The 24,927-nt window shown below is 38.2% G+C and overlaps 1 protein-coding gene across 2 annotated transcripts in view; it reads right to left on the bottom strand.

The window, feature by feature from the left end:
- The window catches only part of ZC3H12B (zinc finger CCCH-type containing 12B), a 440,443-nt gene that overhangs the window by 10,177 nt on the left and 405,339 nt on the right, over positions 1-24,927 (bottom strand). For both annotated transcript variants that reach the window (XM_058713919.1, XM_058713920.1), the window contains exon 3: positions 14,435-14,574. In XM_058713919.1, the coding sequence (XP_058569902.1) occupies positions 14,435-14,574 (140 nt within the window). The remainder of the gene's footprint in view (positions 1-14,434; positions 14,575-24,927) is intronic.

The raw sequence follows: 24,927 nt of genomic DNA, 5'->3' as shown, positions 1-24,927 counted from the left end.
AGTTACTTTTCTATTTTTTGTAATAGTTTCAGAAGAATAAGAATTAAGTCTTAAAATGCTTGGAGGAATTCACCTGTGAAGACATTTTTGTTTGTTGGGAGTTTTGTGATTACAGATTCAATTTTTTTTGTTGGTTATCAGTCTGTTCAAGTTTTCTATTTTTTTTCTGTTTCAGCTTTGGTAGTTTATATGCTTCTAGTAATTTATCTATTTCTTCTAAGTTGTCCAATTTGTTGGAATATGGTTTTTTGTAATCTTCTCTTATACTCATTTGTATTTCTGTTGTGTTGGTAGGTATTTCTCCTCTCCAATTTGTGATTGTATTTATTTCAGTCATCTCTCTCTCTCTCTCTCTCTGATGAGTCTGGGCAGAGGTTTATCCACTTTATTGATCTTTTTCAAAAGTACAGCTTCTGGTTTCATTGATCTATTTTCTTACTTTCTGTATTATTTATTTCTGTTATGATCAGAAATATTATTTATTTCCCTCTTTCTGCTAGTTTCATGCTTCCCTTATTGTTCTTTTTCTAGCCTTTTTAGGCACAAGGTTAAGTTGTTTGATATTGTTCTTGCATCTTGAGGTAGGCCTAGATTGCTATGACTTGCCTCTTTGAACTCTTTTACTGCATCCCACTGGTTTTTGGTGGTTATAATTTTTATTTTTTTTATCCTATCAATTCATATTTTATTTTATTTTATTTTTACTTTTTATTTAAATTTCAGTTTGTTTACAAACAGTATGATATTAGTTTCAGGTGTACAATTTAGTGCTTCAGCACTTGCATACATCACCTGGTGCTCATCACAAGTGCACTCCTAATACAAAGCAACTATTTAACACATCTTCCCATCCACTTCCACTCTGGTAGCTGTAAGTTTATTCTCTATAGTTAAGAATCTGTTTCTTGGTTTGCCCTTCTCTTTTTTTTTTTTCCATCGATCATGTGTTTTGTTTCTTAAACACCACATATGAGTGAAATCATATGGTATTTGTCTTATTCTCACGGACCTATTTCACTTAGCATAGTACTCTCTAGCTCCATCCATGTAACTGCAAATAGCAACATTTCATGGTTTTTTATGGCTGTGTAATATTCTATTGCATATATATATATATATATATATATACACACCACATCTTTATCCATTCATCAGTTGATGGACATTTGGACTATTTCCATAATTTTGCTATTTTAGTTAATGCTGCTATAAACATCAGGATGCATGTATCCTTTTGAATTAGTATATTTGTACTCTTTGGGTAAATACCTAGTAGTGCAATGCGTAGGATGATTCTATTTTTTAACTTTTTGAGGAACTTCCATTCAGTTTTCCAGAGTGGCTGCACCAGTTTGCATTCCCACCAACAGTGTAAGAAGATTTCTCCACATCCTTGCTAACACCTGTTTTTTCTTCTGTTGTTGATTTTAGCCATTCTGACAGGTGTGAGGTGATATCCCATTGTAGTTTGGATTTGCACTTCCTGATGATAAGTGATGTTGAGAATCTTTTTACGTGTCTTTTGTTCCATGTACTTTTTTTTTTTTTTTACTTCTTTTAATTCCTGGTTTCATTCGTTACTTAGTAGGGTGTTTTTTTAACCTCCATGTATTTGTACTCTTTTCAGATTTTTGTGTGTGATTGATTTCTAGTTTCATAGCTTTGTGGTCAGAAAAGATGCATGGTATTACTTTGCTCTTCTTGAACTTGTTGAGATTTGTTTTGTAGGTGAAAATGTGATCTATTCTGGAGAATGATCTGTGTGCACTTGAAATGAATGTGTATTCTGCTGCTTTCAGATGGAATGTTATGAATGTATCTGTCAAATCCAGTTGCCAGTGTGTCATTCAAAGCCATCATTTCCTTGTTGATTTTTTGTTTACACGATCTATCCATTGATGTAAATGGGGTGTTAAAGTCCCCTACTATTATTGCATTATTATAGGTTAGTTTATTTATGTTTATTATTAACTGTTTTATGTACTTGGAGACTCCTATGTTGAGTGTGTGTGTATATATACATATGCATATTTCAATCAATTGTTATATCTTCTTGTGGGATTGTCCACTTTATTATTATATACTGTCCTTCTTTGTCTCTTGTTACAGTTTTTATTTTAACTTTTTTGTAAATGTTTGTTTATTTTTGAAAGAGAGAGACAGAGAGTGAGAAGGCGAGGGACAGAGAGAGAGAGGGAGACACAGAAACTAAAGCAGGCTCCAGGTTCTGACCTATCAGCACAAATCCCGATGTGGGGCTTAAACCCACAAACCATGAGATTATGACCTGAGCCAAAGTCAGACGCTTAACTGAGCCACCCAGAAGCCCCTACAGTTTTTTATTTTAAACTCTATTTTGACTTACATTAGTCTTGCTACCCTGGCTTTTATTTTTTTGACATCCATTTGCATGATACATGTTTCTCCTTCCCCTCATTTTCAATCTGCAGGTGCTTTTTAAAATTTTTTTTAACGTTTATTTCTTTTTGAGACAGAGAGAGACGGAGCATGAACGGGGGGAGGGTCAGAGAGAGAGGGAGACACAGAATCAGAAGCAGGCTCCAGGTTCTAAGCTGTCAGCACAGAGCCCGATGTGGGGCTTGAACTCATGGACCGCGGGATCACGACCTGAGCCAAAGTCCGACGCTTAACCAACTGAGCCACCCAGGCGCGCCTCTGTAGGTGCTTTTTAAGTCTAAAATGAATCTCTTGCAGGCAGCATATAGATGGGTCTTGTTTTCTTTATCCATTCTGTCACCCTATGTATTTTTTTTTTGATTGGAGCATTCAGTCCATTTACATTTACAGTAATTATTGATAGATATGTATTTATTGCCATTTTGTTACTTGTTTTTTTCCTGAATATTTTCTGTGATCCTTTCTTATCTTTCATGTTTTGCTGATTTTCTTTAGTGATATATTTGGATTCTTTCTCTTAATTCTTTGCATATTTATTAGTGTTTTTGATATATGGTTACCATTGGGTTTGTATATACCCTCGTCTTCATAAAGCTGTCTATATTAAGTTGGTGGGCATTTATGTTTGAATTCATTCTTTCTCCTCTCCTTCCCACGTTTTAGGTATGTATCATATTTTATATATCATTTTATTTTGTGAGTTCCTTGACCTATTTTTTAAAGAAATGTTTATTTTTACTGCTTCTTCATTTTTCTTATTTTTATACTGTCATTTTGTGTGTGTCCTTCCCATTCAAAGTACCCTTTAATATTTCTTGAAGGACTGGTTTAATGGTCACAAACTCCTTAGTTTTGGTTTATTTGGGAAACTCTTGATCTCTCCTTCTATTTTGAATGATTGCCTTGCTTGATAGAGTATTTTTGGCTGCAGATTTTTTTCCCATCAGCACTTTGAATATATCATGCTACCCCCTTCTGTCTTGCCAAGTTTCTGTTAAAAAATCTCCTGCTGGCCTTATGGCTTTTCCTTGTAATATACTGACTTCATTTGTCTTGACAATTTTAGGATTTTTTTTGTTTATCATTATATTTTGCAAACAATATGTCTTAGTGTGTGTCTGCTTTTTTGATTTTGATGGGAGTTCTGTGTGCATCCTGGATCTAGATATCTGCTTCCTTCACCAGTTTAGGCAAGTTTTCAGCTATTTTTTCTTGAAATAAATTTTCTGCCCCCTTCTCTCTCTCCTTCTTCTTCTTCTTCTGGGACTCCTATAATACAAATGTTACTACATCTGGTGGAATCACTGAGTTCCCTAAGTCTATTCTCATTTTGCGTAATTGTTTTTTCTCTTTTGTTCAACTTAATTAGTTTCCATTACTTTTTCTTGTAGGTCACTAATTTGTTCCTCTGCTTCTTTCATCTTGCCATTCTTTCCATCAAGCTGATTTCTCATTTTGTTTATTGAGCCCTTTATCACTGCTATGTCATTCCTTATCTCTGTGTTAAGGATCTCACTCATGTTTTCCACTCTTTTCTCAAATCCAGTAAGTATCCTTATGAGCATTATTTTAAATTCTCCATCAGGTATGTTACATATGTCTGTTCCTTTTAGATTTCTGGTGGTTGCCATGTCCTGCTGTTTCATTTGAGATAAATTTCTCTGTCTCCTCATTTTGTCTGTCTCTCTGTGTCTGTTTTTGTGTGTTAAGAAAGTCATCAATATCTTGTGCTCTTGAAAGTAGTGACTTTTTGGGACGCCTGGGTGGGTCAGTCGGTTAAGCTTCTGACTTCGGCTCAGGTCATGATCTCGCGGTTCATGAGTTCAAGCCCCGCGTCGGGCTCTGTGCTGACAGCTCAGAGCCTGGAGCCTGTTTCAGATTCTGTGTCTCCCTCTCTCTCTCTGACCCTCCCCGTTCATGCTCTCTCTCTGTCTCAAAAATAAATAAGCGTTAAAAAAATTAAAAAAAAAAAAGAAAGTAGTGACTTTTTGAAGAGGAGGTCCTGGAGTGCCCCGCAGTGCAGTGTCCCCTGTTCACCAGAGCTTGGCACTTTAGGAGAGTAACCTGTATGTGTTGTGTATGCCTTACTCTTGTGTCTGAGTCAACTTTTCTTTTCAGTGCAGTTGTCTGCACTGATTCTCTCAGTTGTGGGCTGCGTTTGCTCTCTGTAATATTAACGGGACCCAGGCAGGCCATTTCTGAGATGGCATCCCTACTAGGGAAATTGAGAATGTGGAGCAGTGTTAGCAAATTTTGCAGTGGGACTCTAGTTTTTTGCTGGATACTCCAGAGCACCGCAGCACCTGAAGGCTGCATGTGGGATTGTCTGGGGTGTGATACCGGCTGTACCACATGACAACTGCTAGGCACAACTGGGGACAGTGTGTGATGGTGGCTGGCATCACATGGCTGGGTGCAGCAAGTCAACTGATTGTGGGATACTTCAGCAGGTATGCCCCCAGTGTCTGGATATGATACACATCAATAGCTGTGTCCCAAGTGTCTGGATGTGGCATGTGACAATAGCTGGCGGTACATGGCTGGGTGCTTCACTGTGGCTTGGCAGGGTGCATGGTGGCAACTGTCCACCTGGTAGTTGGGCAGGGTACACATACAGCTTTAACAAAATTTACCCTGAACTCTGGGTCAAAGATGCAGGTGCCTGTGTAGCCCCATGTCCCACAAGTAGCACTGTGTTTATTCTGGGGGTTCAGGGAGGAAAATGGTGACTCCCATTTCTCTTGTTGCCAGAGAAGTTCCCCAACATGCTCCAAAAGCAGTATAAACATATCTTCTTCCTGTTTTGTAAGCTCTTGTTTCTATGTTTCCTGTTCATGGGCTGTTTTCTCTTTTAGGGTGGGGACTAGGGTACCACTTTCCCTCTCAGCTAGCCTATTGCTGAGTCATCTGACTTTAAACATTAGGCTCCATGTGCTGCTGGTTATACAAACTTACAGAATTCAGCCCCTCTGATATTTAAGGCTAGATGTTACTGTAATTTATCTTCCTTGTGTGGGTTCCCTGGTGCTTTCCCCTCCCTGCACAGTTCCCTCCTTCCTGCAGGCTGCTCCCAACTAAGGTACCATTTCTGCCCTTCCTAACCTCTCTAATGTGTCTCCTGTAAATTTAGTTGTATACATTGTTCTGCCAGTCTTCGTATCAGTATCACTCTCTCGTTTATTGACATAGTTATGAGTGATATCTAGTTGCAAATGAGGGATGGCATGAGCTCAGGGTCTTTCTACTCTGCCATATTACCTGTGCTTCAAATTAAAACACTAAAAGTATCATGGGTCCTCAACACTGGGCCTTCTGTGCTTCATGGCTAATTTGGCTCTGACTGTTCTCTCTATATATTTTACCCTGTAATTTGCAAATCTCACAATCACTTCTTTGGTACAACATGTGATCCATACCCTACTATGGTTTCTTCAGTTCTTTGGAAAATTCAGTCACTCATACATAACCATGTTCACGCTTCTTTAGTCTGAAGTCTATGGTCAAGTAAAAAAGCACTTTTTTTAATACTGTATGCTTTATTCCTTACTGAATTCAAGTTGTCTCAATTTAACTGCCATATGTGACAAAGTAATAACAGTTTTATTTGGATCAGGAAAAAATATGTTTAAAAATATACTTAATATGAGGCTTTTCCCATCCCTCAATAACAGCTGTATTGAGGTCAGATCAATTGGAACACCCAGAAAATCAATTCTGCAGAATGGCAGATGGAGCTCCACAGTCGGAGGGAGATAGCATAGCAGATGCAAGGTGTGTGGAACTGAATTGGGGGATAGAATAATGGTGCTGCAGAGGGAAGGGAACCTTTTCCCTGTAGAGACAAAAAGGAGAGAAAGAGAGAGGGGTTGAGAAAGTGTGGCATCAAGTTTGCACAAGAGGAAACCCTCTCCAGACCATTCACTGCAGAGTGAGAAGTACTGAGTGTCCCAGATTGGTTTTGTTTGTTTGTTTTGTTTTTGTTTTTGTTTTTTGCAAACAGCATTTGGAGCTCAAACTCTGAGGTTTTGGAAGAGCACAAATTTCTCCAGAGCTGAGCTGTGGTGCATACTCCTGGAGAAGAGGGAGCTGGGCCCAGTGGGCATAGCATGGTGTTGGGATCTCCAGGGCTCATTGTGAGACAACACTCCCCTTCCTTGAGTACTTTTGAAAGAGGGTATAGTGCCTGCCCAAGGACAAAAGACCCTGTAAGCATCAGCAAAAGGCCTTTTATTAGCAAGAGAAAGAAGGACACCCAGAGGGAATATAACCTTTGCTGCTTTTGTCAGTTCTGCACCATAGACTATGCACACTGTGCGGGCATGAGACTGTTTTTCACGGACAAAGGGCTTCAGACACAGCGTGGAGAGCCTGTACTCTGGAGGAGGGTGGCAGATCCACATGGTGCCTGGTCCCTTAAGACTTCAGGTTTTGAATCCCAGTGATGTGTGCCAAAGAAAAAACGCAGCAGAGTTGTGGTGCAGGGCCAGCTGACTGCCCTCGCTATTTTGTGAGGACTTCCTGAAGAGGGGGGTGGGTGAGGTCCCCTGTCCCATGACAAAAGATTAGGGTAGCACAATTTTCTCCCCAACACTAACACAGTGGGATTTCAGAGAGCAACAAAGCAGGCCCAGTTGGAGGCAAGACCCATTTACACAAAACCCCACTCCCCTTATGCCTGGCAACTGCTTATTTATGGGGCAAGACTGACTCTGAGCCAATGCAGCAGGCCTCTTCTCCAGAAGACCAGCACAAACAGCACTGCACACGCACCAAATATACTCAAAATCGAATACTAAAAAAAAACAAAAAAACAAAACAAAAAAAAACACCTGAAGTTCTGGTGGGAATAAGACCAGGCTTAGTTTTGTTGTTATTGTTATTGTTGTTGTTGTTTTGTTTTGTTTTGTTTTGTTTTCTTCTTTCCCCTTTTTTAGTTTTGGAATCAGGCTCCTAGGTTTGTTTGTTTGTTTGTTTGTTTGTTTTCATTTTCTCTGGTTTTGGATCAGGCTTTTTTGTTCTTGTCTTTGTTTCTCTTTTATTTTTTTCTAATTTTTCATTCTTTTTGCTGGAATCAGCCCTATAGATTTGGATACTATGGGTTTTTTTGTTTGTTTGTTTGTTTCCTTTCCTTTTATCTTTTCTGGGGATCATGTTTTGTTTTCTCTTATTTCCTTTTTTCCCAGGCTTATTTTAATAAACAAATCAAAGCACACTTAGTTAAAGTTCCAAACACTACCCAATGCAACCAAGGAGGAGTCTGCAGAGGACTGACCAGTGGGAAGAGCAGCCAAAACACAATAGCAGAATGCACATAGCACACATCAGAAACACTACCTGAGATGCCTGGCCCTGGACAGTGTGTGGCCCTTTTTAATATAGTAGTACTCACAGGTGCAGTAAGCATAACAAGACTTTAAAACATGCAAAGGCAGAAACTTAGCAAAAATTACAAGACAGGAATTTTCCCCAAAAAGAGACGTCAAGAAGAAATTACAGCCAGGGACTTGCTCAAAACTGATATAAGCAAAATATCTGAACAAGAGTTTAGAACAACAGTCATAAGACTACTAGCTGGGCTTGAAAAAAACAAAAACAAAAACAGAGAAGACACCACACAAACCCTTGCTGCAGAGATCAAAGACCTAAAAACTAGTCAGGTTGAAATACAACATGATGTAACTAAGATGCAAAACCAACTGCATACAGTCACAACAAGGATTGAAGAAGCAGAGGAGTGAATAGGTAATATAGAAGATAAAATTATGGGGAAAATGAAGCTGAAAAGAAGAGTCAGTTGAAAATATTAGATCACAAGGAGAGACTTAGAGAACATAGTGATTCCATAACATGAAACAATATATGTATAATAGGAGTCCCAGAAGAAGAAGAATGGGAAAAAGGGGAAGAAGGTTTATTTGAACAAATTATAGCTGAAAACTTAACCTAAGTGGGGAAGTAAACAGGCATCCAAGTCCAAGAGGCACAGAGAACGCCCCTCAAAATCAACAAAAACAGGTCAACAACATGAGATAACATAGTGACATGTGCAAAGAACAAAGATAAAGAGAGAATTCTGAAAGCAGCTAGGGACTAAAGGTCATAAGCTTACAAGGGTAAACACATAAGGTTAGCAGCAGATATGTCCACTGAAAATTGTCAGGTCAGATGATAGAGGAAGAAAATATTCAGTGGTCTGAATGGGAAAAATATGTAGCCAAGAATTTTTTATCCAGCAAGGCTGTCATTCAGAATACAAGGAAAGATAAAGATTTTCCCAGACAAAAAAAAACTAAAGGAGTTTAAAGGAATTTGTGACCACTAAACCAGCCCTGCAAGAAATTTTAAGGGGGACTCCAAGTGGAGAAAAAGAACAAAGCAACAAAGATTACAAAGGACCAGAGAACATCACCAGAAACACCAACTTTACACAAAATATAATGGCACTAAATTTGTATCTTTTAATAATCACCCTGAATGTAAATGGACTAAATACTCCAAACAAAAGACATAGAGTATTAGAATGGATTAAAACACACACACACACACACACACACACACACACACACACACAAGATCCATCTATTTGCTGACTACAAGAGACTTATTGTAGACCTAAACACAATTGCATATTGAATATGAAGACATGGAAAACCATCTGTCTTGCTAATGGAGGTCAAAAGAAAGCCATAGTAGCCATACTTATATCAGACAAATTAGATTTTAAAACAAAGACTGTAACAAGAGATGAAGAGGGCATTATAGCATAATTAAGGGGTTAATCCCTTAAGAAGAGCTAAAAATTGTAAATATTTATGCCCCTCAACATGGAAGGACCCAAAAATATATATCAAATAATAACATAACAAAACTCATTGATAATAATACCATAAAGATAGGGGACTTTAATACCCCACTTAGAACAATGGACAGATCATCTAAGCAGAAAATTAAAAAGAAAAAGGAAAATAAGGAAACGATGGCTTTGAATGACGACCTGGACCAGATGGGCTTAACACATATATTCGGAATGATTCATCCTAAAGCAGCTTAATACACATTCTTCTTGAGTGCACATGGAACATTCTCCAGAATAGATTACATACTGGGTCACAAATCAGCCTTCAACAAGTACAAAAAATTCAAAACCAAAACATGCATAATTTCTTTTTTCTTTTTTTAATATAATTTATTGTAAAATTGGTTTCCATACAACACCCAGTGCTCATCCCAACCAGTGCCCTCCTCTCTGTCCATCACCCACTTTCCTCTCTCCCCCAACCCCCATCTACCCTTAGTTTGTTCTCAGTCCTTAAGAGTCTCTTATGGTTTGCCTCCCTCCCTCTCTGTAACTTTTTTTCCCCCTTCCCTTCCCCCATAGCCTTAACATATGAGTGAAGATATATGGTATCTGTCTTTCTCTGCCTGGCTTGTTTCACTTAGCATAATACCCCCTAGTTCCATCCACGTTGCTGCAAATGGCCAGATTTCATCCTTTCTCATTCCTAAGTAGTATTCCACTGTATATATAAACCACATCTTCTTTATTCATTCGTCAGTTGATGGACATTTAGGCTCTTTCCATAAACTGGCTATTGTTGAAAGTGCTGCTATAAACATTGGGGTACATGTGCCCCTATGCATCAGCACTCCTGATGGGTAGATTCCTAGTGGTGCTATTGCTGGGTCATAGGGTAGTTCTATTTTTAATTTTTTTGAGGAACTTCCACACTGTTTTCCAGAGCAGCTGCACCAGTTTGCATTCCCACCAGCAGTGCAATGGGGTTCCCATTTCTCCATATTCTTGCCAGCATCTGTAGTCTGCTGATTTGTTCATTTTAGCCACTCTGACAGGAGTGAGGTGATATCTCATTGTAGTTTTAATTTGTATTTCCTTGATGAGGAGTGACGTTGAGCATCTTTTCATGTGTCTGTTGGCCATCTGGATAGCTTCTTTGGAAAAGTGTCTATTCATGTCTTCTGCCTATTTCTTCACTCGATTGTTTTTCAGTTGTGGAATTTGGTGAGTTCTTTATAGGTTTTGGATACTAGCCCTTTATCCGACATGTCATTTGCAAATATCTTTTCTCATGCCGTCGGTTGCCTTTTAGTTTTGTTGATTGTTTCCTTTGCGGTGCAGAAGCTTTTTATCTTGATGGGGTCCCAATAGTTCATTTTTGCTTTTAATTCCCTTGCCTTTGGGGATGTGTTGAGTAAGAAATTGCTGCAGCTGAGGTCAGAGAGGTTTTCTCCTGCTTTCTCCTCTAGGGTTTTGATGGTTTCCTGTCTCACATTCAGGTTCTTCATCCATTTTGAGTTTATTTTTTTGTATGGTGTAAGAAAGTGGTCAAGTTTCATTCTTCTGAATGTTGCTGTCCTAAACATGCATAATTTTTTAAAAAAAACTGTTTACATTTATGTATTTTTGAGAGACACAGAGCACAAGTGGGGGAGGGACAGAGAGAGAAGGAGACACAATCTGAAGCAGGCTCCAGGCTCTGAGCTGACAGCACAGAGCCTGACATGCGGCTTGAACTCACAAACTGTGAGGTTATGACTGGAGCCAAAGTTGGACACTTAACTGACTGAGCCACCCAGGCGCCCCTAAACATGCATAATTTCTAATCACAATGTTTTGAAACTTGAAGTCAACCACACACACACACACACACACACACACACAATATTTGGAAAGCCCTCGAATACATGGAGGTCAAAGGACATTGTACTAAAGAATGAATGGATCAACCAGGAAATTAAATAAGAAATTTAAAAATGTATGTAAGCAAATGAAAATGAAAACATGACAATCCAAAACCTTTGGGATGTAGCATAACCAGGCTGAAGAGAAAAGTATATAGCAATTCAGGACTCTCTTGAGAAGCAAGAAAGATAATCTTTCTCAAAAAAAATCTAACCTTACACCTAAAGGAGCTTGAAAGGAGCAGCAAATAGAGCCTAAAACAGGCAGAAGGAGGGAAATAATAAAGATTAGGGCAGAAATCAATGATATTGAAACAACTCAACAACAACAAACAGAACATACAAACGAAAATTAGGGCTCTTTCTTTGAAAGAATAAGCAAAATTGATAAATCACTAGCCATAATTCCAAAAAGAAAAGGGAAAGGACCAAAATAGCTAAAATCATGAATGGAGAAGATACATCACCACCAACACTGCAGAAATGCAAACAATTATAAGCAAATTCTATGAAAAATTATATGACAACGTATTGGGCAATCTGGAAGAAATGGACAATTCCTAGAAACTCACACACTACCAAAACTGAAAGAGAAAGAAATAGAAAATTTGAGCAAGCCAATAACCACAAAGAAATTGAATTAGTTACCAAAATCTCCCATCAAACTAGAGTCCTGGGCCAGATGGCTTCCCAGGGGGAATTCTACCAGACATTTAAAGCAGAGTTAATACCTATTCTTCTCAAACAATTCCAAAAAAAAAAAAAAGTGGAAAGAAAGCTTCCAAATTCGTTCTATGAAGTCAGCATTATGTTGATTCCAAAACCAGGCAAAAACTGCATTAATAAGGAGAATTACAGGCCAATATCCCAAATAAAACTGGATGCAAATATCTTAACAAGATACCTGCAAATTGAATTCAACAGTACAGTAAACAAATATTCACCATGATCAAGTGGGGTTTATTCTTGGGCTGCAGGATTGGTTCAATATTCACAAATCAATCAACATGATACACCACATTAGTAAAATAAAGGATAAGAACCATATAATCCTTCAACAGATGCAGAAAAAGCATTTGACAAAATGTGGCATCCTTTCCTGATAAGAAGAAGCCCTCAAGAAAGTCGGTAGAGAAGGAACATACCTCAACATCATAAAGGCCATATACAAAAGACCCACAGCTAATACCATCCTCAATGGGAAAAAACTGAGAGCTCTCCCTTTAAGGGCAGGAACACAACAGAGATGTCCACTCTCAGCGCTGTTCAACATAGTACTGGCAGTCTTAGCCTCAGCCATCAGACTACAAAAAGAAATAAACGCATACAAATCAGCAAGGAAGAAGTCAAAATTTCACTCTTCAGTGATCTCATTTATAACTGCACCAAAACCCATAAGATACCTAGGAATAAACTTAACCAAAGAGGTAAAGTATCTGTACACTGAAAACTATAAAAATCTTATAAAAGAAATTAGAGACACAAATAAATAAAAAAAGCATTGTATACTCACGAATTGGAAGAACAAATATTATTAAAATGTTTAAACTACCCAAACTAATCCACACATTCAATGCAATCACTATCAAAATAAAACGAGCATTCTTCACAGAGCTAGAACAAGTAATTCTAAAATTTATATGGAACCAGAAAATACCCCAAATAGCCAAAGTAATTTTGAAAAAGAAAACCAAAGCTAGAAGTATCACAATTCCAGTCTTCAAGCTGTATCATAAAGCTGTAATCATCACGACAGAACGGTACTGACACAAAACGAGACAGATCAATGGAACAGAGTAGAGAACCCAGAAATGAACCCATTAATGTATGGCCAACTAATCTTTGACAAAGCAGGAAAGAATATCCAATGGATAAAACGACAGTCTCTTCAGCAAATGGTGTTGGAAATAGTGGACAGCAACATGCATAAGAATGAACCTGGACCACTTTCATACACTATGCACAGAAAGAAACTCAAAATAGATAAAAGACCTAAATGTGAGACAGGAAACCATCAAAATCCTAAAGAAAACAACCAGCAACCTCTTTGACCTCAGCCACAGCAACTTCTTACTAGACATGTACCAAAGGCAAGGGAAACAAAAGCAAAAATGAACAAGTGGGACCTCATCAAGATAAAAATCTGCACAGTGAAGGAAACAATCAACAAAACTTAAAGACAACTGTTGGAATGGGAGAAGATAATTGCAAATGACCTTTCTGATAAAGGACTAGTATCCAAAATCTATAAAGAACTTATCAAACTCAACACCCAAAAAAACAAATAATCCAGTGACAAGTGAGCAGAAATGAACAGATACATTTCCAAAGAAGACATCCAGATGGCTACCAGACACATAAAAAGATGCTCCATATCACTCACCATAATGGAAATATAAATCAAAACCACAATGGGATACCACCTCACACCTGTCAGACTGGTTAAAATTAACAACATAGGAAACAATAGATGTTGGTGAGGATGCAGAGAAAAGGGAACACTTTTGCACTGTTGGTGGGGATGCAAACATGTGCAGTCACTCTGGAAAATAATATGGAGGTAGCTCAAAAAAATAAAAATAAAACTCTCCTACGACCCATCAATTGCAATAGTAGGTATTCATCCAAATGAATGTTTATGGCAGCACTATCATAAATAGCCAAATTATGGTAAGAGCTCAAATGTCCATTGACTGATGAATGGATAAAGAGGATGTGGTATATATATTATACAAAGTCTTATTATTTGGTGACTAAAAATAATGAAATCCTGCCATTTGCAACAACATGGATGGAACTAGAGTCTATTATGCTAAGCCAAATATAAGTCAGTAAGAGAAAGATAAATATCATATGATTTCACCATTATGTGGATTTTAAGAAACAAAACAAATGAACATAGGGGAAGGAAGGAAAAATGAGGTAAAAACAGGGAGGCAAACAATAAAAGATATCACTCTTAAATACAGAGAACAAACTGAGGATTGCTGGAGGGGTGGAGGTTGGGAGGATTGGCTAAATGGGTGATGAGCATTTAGGAGAGCACTTTTTGACAAGAGCACTGGGTGTTATTTATAAGTCATGAATCACTGGGTTCTACTCCTGAAACCATTACCACACTCTGTTAACTAACTTGAAGTTAAATATATAAATTAAAATAAATATACATTTCAAATAAAAATACACTTAATATAAGATATTTTAAATATACTTAATAAACTTATAAAATAATTACCTAAGTTGGGATCATCTTTTCCCCAAATATCTTGCTATCTTTGCCTCTGGATGGGCAGAAATGTCTTATTTGAAATAGTACCTGTAATTGGTGCATCAGGACGGGATTGTTCCTTTCTCCATGCAGGCACAAATACAGTAATATCTTTATGGCCTTTGTCTAGAAACCAGTCCACAGCAAGTTGTATTCCTCTGCAGGAGAATTCTTCTTTATTCCCATGGCTTTAGGAAGATAGAGAATGAAAAGATAAAGGATCGACAATAGGTAGCAAGGAAATACTCCAAACAGGCTTATTCTTAGCAACAATACATTAACAACAGAAATTTTATTTCTTGTTGGTGCCAAAGATGTATTTTTAAAAACATCAAATCAAGTTCTTTTTTATTCAATTATTAAAAATATTTCCATTATTATTACACCTTTCTTCAAGGCCCCAAATGTTTAATAACGACTCTCAATTTATAGCAAACTTTGTGGCTACTTTTTACCACAATTTCAATTTTCTCTCTCCTCTTTCTGTTTCTACTACCACTTTATTTTAGAAGATTAAGATATTCACAACAGAAGAGGAAAGAAGAGGTGTAACCAGAGGTTTAGATAAAGGTCATATGTAAGATTAGTTGCAGATGAGTTTTAGGCACATATATTACCTTAAAAATAACATTGACAGCAAAAATGATACACACATAAATGCTGACTAAAAATAGTTGTCACATTTAATCAAATATAATATATTAATAAAACCCACACTCTTGAAAATGTTAAGATTTGAGAAATTCTCACAATATAATACTACAGGGAAGAACAAAGATACAGAGTATATATAATGTAATCCCAATTTTGTAGAAGAAAGTCTATATATAAGTTTAGAAAAAATGCTAGGAAATAGACACATCAAACTATTAATAAAAAGAGTCATTCTGTATGAGAGGATTATAAGTGCTTTATTTCTTAATCCAAATTTTTTTCAAAAAAAAATAAGTATTGCTTTTATAATAGAACATGATTTAAAAACAGAAGATATTTTATTATAATTATTTGTAGGTGTAAACATTGTAAAAACTTAAAAAGTCAAACATAAATTTATTTGATTGGTAATTTGAAGAGGGAAAATTAACATATGAATTGGGAAAAGATATATTTATTGTCATTATATTAAAAATTCATAGTGTACTAGATTTATGCCTTGTTTGCCTGCGGAAAATTCTAATTTCTTAGCATGGAGTCTGATGTTCTGACATATATATAAACCACACTAAATTATAGTTATTAAACAACTTGGATGGCAAAACAAATTGGCATACATTACATTACATGTACCAATTCTAGTACAATAAAGTGGATATTGCCTGTTAACACTCATCAGCAATTAATAATCATTTTTCTAAAAGGTTAATTAAGACAATATAATGGGGTTTCTCTCTTTATATTTCTTACTTGCTCACTGGTGATCACTGAACTACAAGAGAAATTAGCTCCAATTATATTATTCCCTTTGGGTAAATTCATACATAATCTCAGAGGCCCATTAATACATACATGGCTGGACTTCCCACTGTCTTAATCACTCTTGAGGCACATGATAAAAAAATATTAAATTCTTTCGTTAATATTTCCAAACACATTTTAATCATGTTTTATTCTTTAGTATGTACCATAAAGCAAACACTACTAAAAGTCAAAACACTTAAGAAAAAAAAAAGGAAAGAAAATATATTTAAATGCCAATACACTCCAAGGTAGCCTTAGAAATAGCTACCACACTGCTTCTAAAAGTTGAACAATGGATAAATTGGGCAAGCCTATGGATCTTAAAGGGTTAATATTGGATGAATCCAGCATGAAACAGGCAGATAAGGAAGATTTCCAGATATTATTTTTCCCACTGCTATAGTGCTGGTAAATATAAGAATAACATGAACTCAGGAAAATCATCAGAATTGCCATTAGAGGGGGAATTTGGAGGAAGGGTATAGATTTCATTTCACCTAGGTTGGCAGTGCTATAAAGTGTGTCTTTCCAAACACAGTCTAAAACCAGAAATAAATACAAGAGTAATATTTTCTGTTGAATATGACAATTTTACGTTTTATGCTGCCAATTTCTTTGTGTAAAAATATTTTCACTGAATAAGTCAGACAGAGAAAGACAAATGTTATATAATTTTACTTACATGTGGAATCTAAAAAGCAAAACAAATAAATACAGAAAGCAGAAATAGACCTATAAATACAGAGAACAAACTGGTGACTGCCAGAGGGGGAGTGGGCAAAATGGGTGAAGGGAATGGAATGTACAAGCTTCCAGTTATAGAATAAATAAGTCATGGGGATGAAAGGTATAGTATAGGGAATACAGTGAATGGTATTGTTATAGAACTGTATGGAGACAGATGGTAACTATACTTGTGGTGAGCATAGAATTGTCCAGTCACTATGACGTACACCTGAAATCAATATAATATTGCATATCAACAATAATAAAAATAAATAAAATATTTTTCACTATGAAAAAATTGTATATCAACATATTAAACAACTTAGAAGAAATGGGTAAATTCTTAGAAATAGGATTTTGGTCCAATATCCGAAGACCCTGAATTCATCCCCTCCATAGAACACACCAAAGTACACCTATTTATAGAACAATTCCTGAACAGCCTCTGTGCAACCAAAGATAGAATGTCGAAAGAGAAGAGAAAGGGAGATGAAGACATGGTAACAAAAAGAACTTCCACCCCCGACAATGCAAACAGCAGAGAGAAGGGATAGTACTAAGGGACCAGAGAAAGGTTCCTCTGTCCTTGGATACAGAATAAAAGCTGTGATTTTAAAAAGCAACTATCATATAAGAGACAGCACCAGAACTCTGCCAGATGGCAGAAGAGCTGTGGGCTCTAGGTATAAAGAACTGGAGAACAACATAGTTTAGTTCCCTCTCCACCTTGAAAATGCAAACTGGAGCAGAATCCACGTGCACAGCAGTTTGTCGCCTCAGTGGCCCCCAGGTCTGCAAGCCTACATCAGTACTGGTAGCTCTGGGGCACAGAAAAAAAAGTGCAGTTTAAAAGGCCAAAGGAGCTGAGGATATGCTCTCTGAATCAGAAGAATGGGAGAATGACAGGATTTATACTCCCTCTCCACCTTAAAACAACAGATAAAAGCAAGGTCTAGTCTCCACAGCTGGCTTGCTGCCTCACTAAACCATAGCTAGGAGCCCCCACACCAGCCTTAACCATCCCACCAAGGTGGCCACAGGTGCAAAGCACTCCAGAACACTCCAGACACACATCACTTTGGCTTCAGATAGGTTTCTAGGGCATGCTTGATACAGAGTGCTATGGAACCTCCTGAGTGATGTCTGCTCCCCTGCCAGGGTGCCTTCTGAGTGAAAAAAAACCCAGAACACCCATGCTTGCATCAGTTTTACCCACCCCACTAGGATATCTGCTGCTCAGAACACCTTGAAGTACTCATGCCCACACTGGTCTTTGCTACAGTTGCCTGGGTAGGGTGCCCACTGCACTGAGCACCTTGGCACACCCCAGTTTGCACCCAATTCAGCTTTAGATGTCCTACCAGGTTCCCCTCAGTGTGGAAAGTTCTAGAATAATCCGGCTTGAAATCAGTTCAGCTTCAACTCTCCTGTCAGGGCACATGTGTGGAAGAGTCCAGGGACCACACTGGCCTGCATCCACTTTAGCTTTAGCTGTCCTGCCAGGGTTAACTTTGTGTGGAGTGCCCTAGGACGTCTTAGCCTGTACCCTGCTTTGGCTCCAGCCAGCCACCCTTTCAGGTCACCCTCTATGCAGAGGGTCCTGGAACACCCCAGGTTATATCCACTTCAGCTTCAGTTATTCTGCCAATATGGCTTCTGGGCAAAGAGCTCCAGGTCCTCTCAGCTTGCACCCATTTTAGCTTCAGCTATCCTGTCAGAGCATCCCCTGTGCATAGAGCTCAGGAACCCCCTGGCCTTCACACCACCTCTGCACAAGCCACCCCACCAATACATCTTCTGCACAGACCATTCCAGGACACCCCAGCTTGCACTCATTTAAGCTTGACCTGTCCTTCCAGGAGACCTTCACAGAAACACCTGGGATCTCCTGACCTGCACCCACTTCAGCTTTAGCTGTACTGCCAGGACACTTGCTGCATGGCGAGCCATGGGACCTCCCAGTCTGCACCTAATCTTAGCGCCAGGAGCTTTCCAAGACACCCTCTATGAGGAGATTTCTGGGACAATCCAGTTTACACCCACTTTAGCCTTAGCTCTACTGGCAGGACACCTAGTCCTTAAAAAGGCCGGGAACTGCACTGATCTACACTTGCTTCATCTTTAGCTGTCCTTCCAAGGTGCCCATAATGTGGAGAACCCCAGGACCTCCAACCCATGCCAGCCATGGCTTCAGCCAGTCAGCAAAATTCCCTAAGCACACATATACTACATAAGGGACAACCATACACAAGAAGATTCCTTCTCCTAAAAAAGTGGCTGTTCTGCTTAATCCATAAAAATAAACAAAAAAAAGTCGAGCAAAATGGGAAGACAGAATAAGATGCTTCAAAAGAAAGAATAAGACAAAACCTCAGAAAAAAAAAGAACTAAAATAAATGGAGGTAAACAATATACCTGATAAATAATTAAAAGTAATGATTGTAAAGATGCTTACTGAGGCTGGAGAGAAGAGTGGAAGAGTCAGTGAGACATTCAAAAAAGACATAAAAATATTAAAAGGAACCAGAGTTGAAGAATACAATGACTGAAATTAAAAAAAAAAACATAGATAAAATCAACAGTATATTAGTGGGTGCAGAAGAACTGAATAGTGACATGAAAGATAAGGAAATGGAAAGCACCCAATTAGTGGGTGCAGAAGAATGGATCAGTGACATGAAAGAGGGAAATGGAAACAGTGCTGAAAAGAAAAAAAAAAAACAACACCAAGAATATTGTACCCAGCAGGCTTATCATTCATATTTCAAGGAGAGATAAAGAGTTCCCAGACAAACATAAGATAAAGGAGTTTATTATCACTAAACCAATCCTCACAAGAAATATTAAAGGAACTTATTTAAATGGAGAATAAATGGCCATAATCAGACACAAGAAAATTATGAATAAAAAGATGTATATACATAAAGTATATACATTAAAAAGCATATACATAAAACATGGAGGAGGGAGTAAAATATAAGAAAGAAAGTGTTTTTTTTTAATGTGTTTGAACTGAAATGACCATCAATTTAATATAGTCTACTATATACTTAAGATGTTATATATGAACTTCATGGTAAGCACAAATCCAAAACCGATAATAGATACACAAAAAGTAAAGAGAAAGGAAGCCAAACATAACACTATAGAAAGTTACCACACAGAAAGAGAGCAGGAGAAGAAATGAACAGCAAAGAACTACAAAAACAGCCAGAAAACAAATAAAATTGCAATAAGTATATACTTATCAATAATTATGTTAGATGTAAATGGTTTAAATACTCCAATCAAAAAACATAGTGAGGCAAGAGGTATCTCCAGCTAGACCCCAAGATCTGGTCCTTACTGCCCAACTACTTGTACTCACTAACCTTTTTTTACGTTTTACCCTAAGCTCTTCTTTCTGGCTTTTCTCCTGACTCAGGCAAATGAATCCCAAAACCACCTCCAGATGGTGTCCACTGACCTGACAAGACCTCCCATGGGCCCAGACCACTCAGACTATTTGAACTAAACCAGACTCATGCCTGTGCAGATGGACAATGGAGTGACCTCTGGAATGACCTAAAATTTCCTTCACCTTATGATAATACTAAAATCTCCACCCAAGGAAGAGCCTCATCCTTTATAAATACTCCAGTAATCAATCTGAAGACTGACAGAACAAACTCCACAACTAAAGGGAGATAAAAGGCCACATCAAAGAAGATAAGTGCAGATGGGGTTTAGGGGAGAAAGGTATCACAGGTGCTGCAGAGGGGAGGGAGCAGTAGTTGTAGAGAAAGGTGAGAGAGAGTGGAGCACACAAGGAAATGCACAAGGAGAACATTTCCCCAAAGACGTTGACTGGGAAAATAAGAGGGGATGATTTTTGTGAGTTTTTGCAACCAGTGGTGCTTAAAGACTGGAGTTTTAAAGGTGGGCTTGGCTGGGATAGAACCCTGAGGACATCATGCTGCTCCTTGAAAGAAGGCAAGGAAAACAACCAGTGGTAGGCAGCATGAAAACAGCAATCTGAAGAATGGGGCACACAGCAGGGAGATTTGTGGATCATCTTGGAGCACATACTTGAGAGGGAGCATTCAAGGAGAGGCCTCCCTGGGAACAAAGGAGCTAGCCAGCACCATTTCCCTCCCCCACTCCTCAACATAAACACAGACATGTAGAGGAAAGAGCACAGTGCCAACACTGGTTGCCTAACTTGCTCAGACCTAGCCTCACCCCCTGTGCTCTAGGACTGCCCTTCTCAGTCAAGCTTCCCTCAGTCCCAGCTTGGCAGGCTCCTCCACATAACACTAGCACAAACCACTGCCCAGGACACATCTCTAAAGCCTGGAGTTTTAAAGGTCATCAGTCTTGGCTGAGAGAGAGCCTAGAGGGCACTGTGCTGCTCCTATTGAAAAGGCAGACAACATGGAAAAAGTGATCTGAAAAAAACTGGGCGCACAGCAGGGACATTATTCGCTCTTCTCAAAGTGCTTCCCTGTGAAGCAGCATTCACAGAGACACCTCTCCAGGGACAATAGAACTGGCTGGTGCCATTTCTCACCCTCAAACCCTCAGCTTAACACAGAGCCATCTTTGGGAAGCAGTGAAGAGCCAAAATAAGCTTCCTAACTTGCTTACTCCAAGTTCCACACCTCTGCACTCTGAGGGGACTACTCTTCTCAGTCAAGCTTGCCTTATTCCAAGCACAGAAGGTTCTTTCACCAGAAGACCATCAGAAACCCCTTCCCATAGAGTCTGTAGGGCTTCAATTATGGTGGAAGTAATATTAGGTCTCATTTAAGAAGCAGACCAGAGCACACCTAGTAAAAGCTCACTATATTCTGCTCAAGGACCAAATACTGTCCACTGCGGGCAAGGAAAACCTCTGCAGACAACTGGCCTGAAGGAATAGTGCAACCAAAAATCAACTGCAGAGTGCAAACTGGTGCAGCCACTCTGTAAAACATATGGAGGTTCCTCAAAAAGTTAAAAATAGAACTAACCTACAATCCAGCATTTGCACTAAGTATTTACCCAAAAAATACAAAATTACTAATTCAAAGGGATACATGCACCTAGATGTTTATAGTAGCATTGTCTATAATTGCCAAATAATGTAAGTGGCCCAAGTGTCCATTGACTAATGAATGAGTAAAGAAGATGTGATATATATATATATATATATATATATATATATATATATATAATGTCATAAAAAAAGAATGGAAATCTTGCTATTTTCAAGGACATGGATGGGACTAGAGAGTATTAGGCTAAGCAAAATCCATAAGTCAGAGAAAAGTAGATACCATATGATTTTACAAATATGTGGAATTTAAGAAAGAAAATAAATGAGCAGAGGGGATAAAAAGAAAGAGAGGCAAACCAAGAGACAGACTCTTAACTATAGAGAATAATCTGATAGTTACCAGGTGGGAGGTGGGGGTGGGGGGTTAAATAGGTGATGGGAATTAAGGATTCCAGTTGTTGTGATGAGCACTGGGTGTTTTATGTAAGTATTGAATTACTAAACTGCACACCTGAAACTAATATTACACTGTATCTTAACTTACTGTAATTTATATAAGAAGTTTAACAAAATGTATATTGAAGAATTAATGGAAAAAGTTCCAACCCTAGCTGACAGCCCGTTATTTGTAGTCTTGGCAGCAGCCAATGTTTACCAAAATTCCCTCTTCTATTTATACTTTATTTAGAAGGCATCATGACATTATAAGTAATAATTATTTTTTTCTATTTTAAGTATTTATAAATATATATTATTTTACTGAGACTCAATGGTATATTGCAGAGGTATTAGGGTGGATCTGGAAAGAACTGGTTGAAAAACATGAAAGGATAGGATAAAAAGACTTGCAGCTATATCTATTTTAAAAAGGAAAGAAATCAGGAATTAACGGGCCATAATCAAATGAGAGACTGTATTCTTGTGACTTAAATAAAATAGCTATGGGTTTGATTGGGGCAAGTCATTAAAGATTTATTTGTCTCAGTTTCTCACTTAAAAGTGGGATAACAATATTTTCTTTAAAGCTTTTTTTTTCCTGTGAGAATAAGAGAATATATACTAAGTGCTTAGTATATTGGAAATCATTACATGTACTTGTGATATCTCTGTTTATTTTAGCCAAAGATAAAAAAAAGTTTCCTTTTTCTCTAAATATTACAAAACTGTTGTATGTTAATACAGATTTTCTGTACATTCTTTGAGTGTATGAGGTGGTGTGTGTATAAGTGAGCTAGTGTCTATGCAATGTGTCTATAGATGCTTCTACTTTTTAATGTCATTAAAGCCACGGTTTTGTATTTTAAAAAGAAAAAATAGGGTGGAAAAATATGTTTTAAATTTAAAGCTAAGACCAGTATATATTCTGCCTGCAGGACACTCATCTCAGAGCTAAAGACACATACAGACTGAAAGTGAAGGGATGGAAAACATTTACGATGCAAATGAAAGAAGAAAAAAAACTGGAGTAGCAACACCTAAATCAGATAAAATAAACTATTTTTACTTCATTTTACTTTAATTCTTCACACCCCCATGTTTTTTGGTATATGGTGTCATATTTTACACTTTTATTTTGTGAATCCCTTGACTGATTTTTACACAAATAGTTATTTTTACTGTTTTTGTGATTCCTGCTTTTCATATGCTCACTTATGGTCTTTCCTTTCCACTCAAAGTGTTCCCTCTAACATTTCTTGTAGGGCTGGTTTAATGGTCACAAATTCCTTTAGTTTTTGTTTGAGAAACTCTTTATCTCTTCTTCTCTTTTAAATGATAGGCTTTCTGGAGAGGATATCCTTGGCTGCAGAGTTTTTCCCTTTCAGTACTTAGAATGTATCATGCTACTTCCTTCTGGCCTACAAAGATTCTGCTGAAAAATCCGCTGAAATAGACTTCAAAACAAGCATTGTAATAAGGGACAAAAGAGGTAATACATAATGAAAAAGGCATCAATCCAACAAAAGAATATAACAATTGTAAGTATCTATACACTGGAGTGCCTAAATACATAAAGCAAAGATTAATGGAAATTAAGACAGAATAGCAGTAAAGGACTTCAGCACCCCACTTACATCAATGGATCGATCACCCAGGTATAAAAACAATAAGAAAACAGTGTCTTTGAATGACCTATTAGACATTAAGCTAGAAGTCAAGATGACTAAGGAGTACAAGGGACCCTAAGCTTGCCTCATCCCTTGAACACAGCTAGATAAATATCAAATCATTCTGAATACACAATAAATAAATCTGAGGACTGAGAGAAAAAACTGCACATCTATGGGGAGAAAAACAGTCATATAGTGGAAGGTAGGAGCTGCAGAGAGTTGATTTGGGGGAGAAAAGAATTGCAGGTTCTGCAAATGGGAGGGAGCTCTGATCACAGAAAGGAGAGAGAGAGAGAGAGAGAGAGAGAGAGAGAGAGAGAGAGAAGTGCACACAGGGTATTAAAAAGAAAAACGCTTCCACAAAACCATTGAATGGGAAAAGGAGAGGGGTGGACTACCACAAGTTTTTATAAGCAGTGGAGCTCAAAATATGAAGTTTTAGAAGTCTGTGCCATTGCTGAGATCATGCCTGGTGAGCTTAGTGGTGTTCTTGTGGGGAAGGAGGGCAGAGGCCTGGGAATAGACAGCATGGTCTGAGGATCCCCAGGGTCACATGGGACAAAGAGTTCCCCTTCTTGGAGTGCACTTGGAAGTGGTGGCATGGCCTCTCTGGGGACAAAATTGCAAGTGGATGCCAATGTGCTGCCCTGCTCACTAGCATAGGAACAGAGACACCCGCTGAAGGCAGAAAACCTTGGTTCCAGCTTTTTGCTATACTTTATCGTAAACACCAAACCACTGTGCAGTTGTGTGATGGCTTGTCTGGGACAAACTGGCACTGGCCACAGTGTGGCAAGACCCTTCCCCAGAGGATCAGCACAGGTTTGCACTGTGCTGGGATCCTAAAATTTGGAGTTTTGAAACCCAACTGTATGCCTGACATAAAGCACAGGATTACAGAGTGCCTGGCAGACAGACAGCTTAGACACAGACAAGGTAAGGACAGGGATATGACAGAAGCCAGGAACAAAAGAAAGAAGGTTATTTACTCTTCTGTGAGGGCTTCCTGAAGAGAGATTGATGCCATCTCCACTCCAGGGAGGATAGAGTGGAGTGATGTCATTTTCTCCTCCTGGCCATCAACATTTACAGACACCAGTGATCAACACAGCACTCCCCAGTGGAAGTTAGAGCTACTTGCATCAAGTTCCACCGCCTTGTGTCTTGTAGCTGTATCTCCACTAGAGCAAATCTTCCTGAGAATCAGCACAGCAGGCCCCTTCCCCAGAAGA

Source organism: Neofelis nebulosa, chromosome X (assembly GCF_028018385.1).
Source record: "Neofelis nebulosa isolate mNeoNeb1 chromosome X, mNeoNeb1.pri, whole genome shotgun sequence".
Classification (NCBI taxonomy): domain Eukaryota; kingdom Metazoa; phylum Chordata; class Mammalia; order Carnivora; family Felidae; genus Neofelis; species Neofelis nebulosa.
Note: the sequence above shows the minus strand (reverse complement) of the source record. Positions and strands in the feature narration are given on the sequence as shown.